Genomic DNA, 7,182 nt, shown 5'->3' with positions numbered 1-7,182 from the left:
CTTCTCTGCCTCTTCATGTCCCCTTCCTCCTTATCTCCTTCTCTGCCTCTTCATGTCCTCTTCCTCCTTATCTCCTTCTCTTCCTACTCATGTCCTTCTCTGCCTCCTTGTCTCCTCCTCTGCCTCCTTATCTCCTTCTCCCCCTCCTCCTTCCTCACCTGTTCCTCCAGCAGTTGTTATTTGTGATTAAATCGAGGCAGCTGATCGCTGTGTCTGTTGGACCAATGAGAGAGGCGGGTGACAGGAAGTGTTTTATTATTCACAAACATGAACACACAAACACATGACAGCAGGCCAGTCGATGACGGATGAGAAGAAAGTAAATTTAATGATGTTTGGTCAGAAAGTCTGCAAGTGAGAGAGAAATCATGCCCCGCCCCTTAGTTACTGTTGCTAACGTGTCAATCTGTGTATTCTTGGATGTCACATGAACAGAGATTCAAATAAAGATTAAACTTCATTTTGTAAACAACCTGTTTCATTTGTTTGTAAATAAAATCCTCCCGTCTTGTCGATGGTGTGTTCAAGTCCCCTGGGAACAGGCAGCTTTATGCACAACTGATGGAGAACACGATGACATCACCACAGGTAACCTTTAATTACCCATCATCCTTTTTGATTTTATAATAACACACAAAGCACATAAACAACACGTGTAACAGCTGATTAACCAACACTGACCATGTGTCTTTGAACGCACCACGCTCTCATGAACCTCTCATTACATCTTCCTACACATCAGAGAAACGCTAAGAATGTTTGAACATCATGAGGAGGCAGGAAGGATGTAGGACAAGGAAAGGAAGTGAAGGATGTAGGACGAGGAAAGGAAGTGAAGGATGTAGGAGGGGACTGAAGTGTTGTGTTGTTTTGTGTATTTCATGTGTTGTGTAACTGAAGCAGGTTTTTGTGTGTTTGCGAGGCTGTGATGACATCAATGTCCTGTCCAATCCATGCCAACTTCCATATGTCAACATTTCCCTGCTGTGAAGCTGATTGGCTGAGCTGTGATGTCACTGTGATGTCAGACCTCCATGCCATCTGGTTTGGGGTTTGTAGAGATCCACAGGTTTGATTGGTCGACAGCAGTCTTTGTTTGAGGAGAGCTGAGGGGACAGACCAGCATCAGTGTTTCCATGGTTACAAAGACCAGCATCCGTGTTTCCATGGTTACAAAGACCAGCATCAGTGTAACCATGGTTACAAAGACCAGCATCAGTGTTTCCATGGTTACAAAGACCAGCATTAGTGTAACCATGGTTTTAAAGACCAGCATCAGTGTTTCCATGGTTACAAAGACCAGCATCAGTGTTTCCATGGTTTTAAAGACCAGCATCAGTGTTTCCATGGTTTTAAAGACCAGCATCAGTGTAACCATGGTTACAAAGACCAGCATCAGTGTTTCCATGGTTACAAAGACCAGCATTAGTGTTTCCATGGTTACAAAGACCAGCATCCGTGTTTCCATGGTTACAAAGACCAGCATCAGTGTAACCATGGTTACAAAGACCAGCATCAGTGTTTCCATGGTTACAAAGACCAGCATTAGTGTAACCATGGTTTTAAAGACCAGCATTACTGTAACCATGGTTTTAAAGACCAGCATCAGTGTAACCATGGTTACAAAGACCAGCATCAGTGTTTCCATGGTTTTAAAGACCAGCATCAGTGTTTCCATGGTTTTAAAGACCAGCATCAGTGTAACCATGGTTACAAAGACCAGCATCAGTGTTTCCATGGTTACAAAGACCAGCATTAGTGTAACCATGGTTTTAAAGACCAGCATTACTGTAACCATGGTTTTAAAGACCAGCATCAGTGTAACCATGGTTACAAAGACCAGCATCAGTGTTTCCATGGTTTTAAAGACCAGCATCAGTGTTTCCATGGTTTTAAAGACCAGTATCAGTGTAACCATGGTTACAAAGACCAGCATCAGTGTTTCCATGGTTCCAAAGACCAGCATCAGTGTTTCCATGGTTACAATGACCAGCATCAGTGTTTCCATGGTTACAAAGACCAGCATCAGTGTTTCCATGGTTACAAAGACCAGCATCAGTGTAACCATGGTTTTAAAGACCAGCATCAGTGTAACCATGGTTACAAAGACCAGCATCAGTGTAACCATGGTTACAAAGACAAGCATCAGTGTAACCATGGTTACAAAGACCAGCATTAGTGTAACCATGGTTACAAAGACCAGCATCAGTGTAACCATGGTTACAAAGACCAGCATCAGTGTTTCCATGGTTTTAAAGACCAGCATCAGTGTAACCATGGTTACAAAGACCAGCATCAGTGTAACCATGGTTACAAAGACCAGCATTACTGTTTCCATGGTTACAAAGACCAGCATCAGTGTAACCATGGTTACAAAGACAAGCAACAGTGTAACCATGGTTACAAAGACCAGCATCAGTGTTTCCATGGTTACAAAGACCAGCATCAGTGTAACCATGGTTTTAAAGACCAGCATTAGTTTTTCCATGGTTACAAAGACCAGCATCAGTGTTTCCATGGTTACAAAGACCAGCATCAGTGTAACCATGGTTACAAAGACCAGCATCAATGTTTCTATGGTTTTAAAGACCAGCATCAGTGTTTCCATGGTTTTAAAGACCAGCATTAGTCTAACCATGGTTACAAAGACCAGCATCAGTGTTTCCATGGTTACAAAGACCAGCATCAATGTTTCTATGGTTTTAAAGACCAGCATCAGTGTTTCCATGGTTTTAAAGACCAGCATTAGTCTAACCATGGTTACAAAGACCAGCATCAGTGTTTCCATGGTTACAAAGACCAGCATTACTGTTTCCATGGTTACAAAGACCAGCATCAGTGTAACCATGGTTTTAAAGACCAGCATCAGTGTAACCATGGTTACAAAGACCAGCATCAGTGATAGTTACAGAGTGACATGCATCATTTGTGCAGATCTATAATTTGAAGTTTTAACTGATTGATAATTATGTTTAACCACCATCGAGCCCTGTGATTGGTCCAAACCAGAAGCAGGATCTTCATCATCATCACTCTGACTCTGCAGACTGAACAGAGACTGTCTGAGAGTTCAGGAAAAAGATCCCGATTCAGCAAGAAACACCTGAACTGATGCCAGGTACACACACACACACACACACACACACACACACACACACACACACACACACACACACACACAGTGTGCAGCAGGGCGTTGAGCCAGTGAGGCTGTAAATTAGCTCTTGTTAACTCGACATGTGAGTGTTTGACCTGTCATAATCACTGAGTAAGCACTACACACACACACACACACACACACACACACACACAGCCTGCATCCTCAGCATTAACAGTAGTTACAGTGTAGGCAGATGGAGCAGCAGGGGCTGCTGGGAGTTGTAGTCTCACCTCCTGCTGAGCATCTGAAAACAACATGTCCCAGAAGCCACCAGGATGAGCAGCAGCAGGGGGATTGTGGGAATGATGATGTAGACGAGCAGCACACCTGAACAGGTACACACAACAACACAACAACATGAGAGCTGAGCATACTCAACCACACGTCTCAGAGATCACAGCCATGTGTACCTGAAGCTCCAGCTACGGTCACCTGAGGGGGAACCTTCTCACCTGCTGACGGTGTGACCACACCTCCACCTGTGGCCTCTGAACACACACACACACACACACACACACACACACACACACACACACACACACACACACACATTAATTTCTTTCAAAAAACAGTTTTTTCAGGTGATGGATTTTTATTTTAAGGAGGAACAACAACACAAGAGGTTGTAACCTTATAAGGAGTTTCCTGCTCACCTGTGCCCCGCCCAACTGGTGTGTCAATCTGAGTCTTGCCAAGTTGGCTATCTGAAGAAAAAACAAAGAAACAAAGTCTGTCCAAAACCAAAAACATGTCGTTAGCAACTCACTAAACTAGCAGAGCATGAAGCTGATTGGATGAATGTTCCTGGTTTGTTTAACAGAATGAAGCTGATTGGCCGGTGGTACCTGGTTTGTTTAACAGAATGAAGCTGATTGGATGAAGGTTCCTGGTTTGTTTAACAGAATGAAGCTGATTGGCCGATGGTACCTGGTTTGTTTAACAGAATGAAGCTGATTGGATGAAGGTTCCTGGTTTGTTTAACAGAATGAAGCTGATTGGATGAAGGTTCCTGGTTTGTTTAACGGAATGAAGCTGATTGGCCGATGGTACCTGGTTTGTTTAACAGAATGAAGCTGATTGGCCGATGGCACCTGGTTTGTTTAACAGAATGAAGGTGATTGGATGAATGTTCCTTATTTGTTTAGCAGAATGAAGCTGATTGGATGAATGTTCCTGGTTTGTTTAACAGAATGAAGCTGATTGGCCGATGGTACCTGGTTTGTTTAACAGAATGAAGCTGATTGGATGAATGTTCCTGGTTTGTTTAACAGAATGAAGCTGATTGGCCGATGGTACCTGGTTTGTTTAACAGAATGAAGCTGATTGGCCGATGGTACCTGGTTTGTTTAACAGAATGAAGCTGATTGGATGAAGGTTCCTGGTTTGTTTAACAGAATGAAGCTGATTGGCCGATGGTACCTGGTTTGTTTAACAGAATGAAGCTGATTGGATGAATGTTCCTGGTTTGTTTAACAGAATGAAGCTGATTGGATGAAGGTTCCTGGTTTGTTTAACGGAATGAAGCTGATTGGCCGATGGTACCTGGTTTGTTTAACAGAATGAAGCTGATTGGCCGATGGTACCTGGTTTGTTTAACAGAATGAAGCTGATTGGCCGATGGTACCTGGTTTGTTTAACAGAATGAAGCTGATTGGCCGATGGTACCTGGTTTGTTTAACAGAATGAAGCTGATTGGATGAATGTTCCTGGTTTGTTTAACAGAATGAAGCTGATTGGCCGATGGTACCTGGTTTGTTTAACAGAATGAAGCTGATTGGCCGATGGTACCTGGTTTGTTTAACAGAATGAAGCTGATTGGATGAAGGTTCCTGGTTTGTTTAACAGAATGAAGCTGATTGGCCGATGATACCTGGTTGGTATTTGCAGATGAAGTTGTGTTTCATGTTGCAGCGGTCGTCGTTCCATTGGTGGAGATAAGCCCCGCCCAGACCAGGAAGTGCAGTTGGCTGATGATACATCACGACGCAGGCCTCTCCTCCACAGGACGGCTCGTCAAAGTACCAGTTCCTACATCATCATCATCATGATCAGCTTGTGTTTGTTTGATTGGTTTAAAGTGAATCACCTCACACTCACCTGAAGGAGGCGGGGCTTCCGTCTGTCCAGTAGTAGAGCTCTGGACAGGAAGTGAAGGTGTTGCTGAGTTCAGGATGAATCTGATCGTCTCCGTCCACTCGAGTCAAACCAATCCAGAAATCACCGTCAGCTATCCCTCCTCCTGCACCTCTGGCTCCGCCCACTGTTCCTGCAGCTCCGCCCACTTCACCTCTAACACCACCCACTACATCTCCAGCTCCGCCCACTGCTCCTGAACGCAGCTCCTTCAGAGGAAGACGAGATGGTTAAGAAAGGGAGGAGGAGGACGAGGAGAAGAGGAGGAGCAGGTGAGTTACCTGCAGCAGGTGTTCGATGTCTCTCTGCTCGGCCGGACTCTCGATGCTCAGCAGCGTCCCCCCGTCCATCTCGCAGGCCTGACCCGCCTCCCTGAACGCCACACGACTGGACACGTCGTGGAAATATGCGATCTTATAACAGGGGCGCTCCGGACCTCCCAAACACACCGTCTGACCTGAGACAGGAAGAAGGCTGTCATAGCCCCGCCCACAGAGGAATGATTGACACCTCCCTCTCATTTAAAGCTACAGGCGACTTCATTAAAATAACTGAATGTCTGATCCTTTGTTTATTATTTATCAGGTCTGAACCAATCAGGCAACAGCAAGGGGGCCGGCACGATGTTTAAAGAAGAACACACACACACACACACACACACACACACACACACGCTGAAGCAGCAGAGACGAGCTGCAGTGATTCATTCAGAGTCTGTTTGAAACGTCCACTTAGAGGATACTCCACTGATTAACTGAAGCTGCAGCATCATCACTTTCCACACACACACACACAGACACACAGACACACACACACACACACACACACACACACACACAGACACACACACAGACACACACACACACACACACACACACACACACACAGACACACACACACACACAGACACAGACACACACACAGACACACACACACACACACACACAGACACACACACACACACACACACACACAGACACAGACACACACACAGACACACACACACACACACACAGACACACACACACACACACACACACACACACACACACACACACACACACACACACACACACACACAGACACACACACACACACACACACACACACACACAGACACAGACACACACACACACACAGACACACACACACACACACACACACACACACAGACACAGACACACACAGACACACACACACACACACACAGACACACACACACACACACACAGACACACACACACACACACACACACACACACACACACACACACACACAGACACACACACACACACAGACACACACACACACACACACAGACACAGACACACACAGACACACACACACACACACACACACAGACACACACACACACACACACACACACACAGACACACACACACACACACACACACACACACAGACACACACACACACACACACACACAGACACACACACACACACACACACACACACACACACACACACACACACACACACACCTATTTGGTTTTTTGAACCAGGCTGTAAACATGTTAATCTGTAAAAACAGACTTTTTAGAATGGGTGTGTATGTGACTTCCTGTGCTTCTGCAGCCAGCCTCTAGTGGACACTCCAGGAACTGCAGGAGGTTGCTGTTGTTCTTATTGACAGGTAAACACACCTTTGATGTGACTCGAGCGTCAGACTCTTAAAGTGAGAACTCTAAATTATTTCTTTAAAACAAACAGATTTAAAAACATTTTCTGATTCTACGTGAATAACTGAGGACATTACTGTGTTTAGTTTGGAGCACTGTCAACCAATCACAGCCTGTTTAACCACCTGACATGTAAAGACATTTATCAGCATCCATGAACTTTAAATATAAGGTCACCATGGCAACA

The 7,182-nt window shown here is 44.9% G+C and overlaps 1 protein-coding gene across 2 annotated transcripts in view; it reads right to left on the bottom strand.

Annotated features, from left to right (window-relative positions):
• Nucleotides 1–812: 812 nt before the first annotated feature.
• The window catches only part of chodl (chondrolectin), a 6,522-nt gene continuing 152 nt past the window's right edge, over nt 813–7,182 (bottom strand). The window contains exons 2-8 of one of the 2 annotated variants that reach the window (XM_061033762.1): nt 5,575–5,750; nt 5,258–5,502; nt 5,031–5,188; nt 3,814–3,864; nt 3,571–3,648; nt 3,391–3,487; nt 813–1,106 (exon numbers count right to left, since the gene is read on the bottom strand). In XM_061033762.1, the coding sequence (XP_060889745.1) occupies nt 1,025–1,106; nt 3,391–3,487; nt 3,571–3,648; nt 3,814–3,864; nt 5,031–5,188; nt 5,258–5,502; nt 5,575–5,750 (887 nt within the window). In that variant the 3' untranslated portion in view covers nt 813–1,024. The remainder of the gene's footprint in view (nt 1,107–3,390; nt 3,488–3,570; nt 3,649–3,813; nt 3,865–5,030; nt 5,189–5,257; nt 5,503–5,574; nt 5,751–7,182) is intronic. The other variant, XM_061033764.1, reaches the window with a different exon arrangement.

This window comes from Labrus mixtus, unplaced genomic scaffold (assembly GCF_963584025.1).
Source record: "Labrus mixtus unplaced genomic scaffold, fLabMix1.1 SCAFFOLD_80, whole genome shotgun sequence".
Taxonomy (NCBI): domain Eukaryota; kingdom Metazoa; phylum Chordata; class Actinopteri; order Labriformes; family Labridae; genus Labrus; species Labrus mixtus.
The sequence above is the reverse complement of the archived record's forward strand: the minus strand, read 5'-3'. Positions and strand labels throughout refer to the sequence as shown.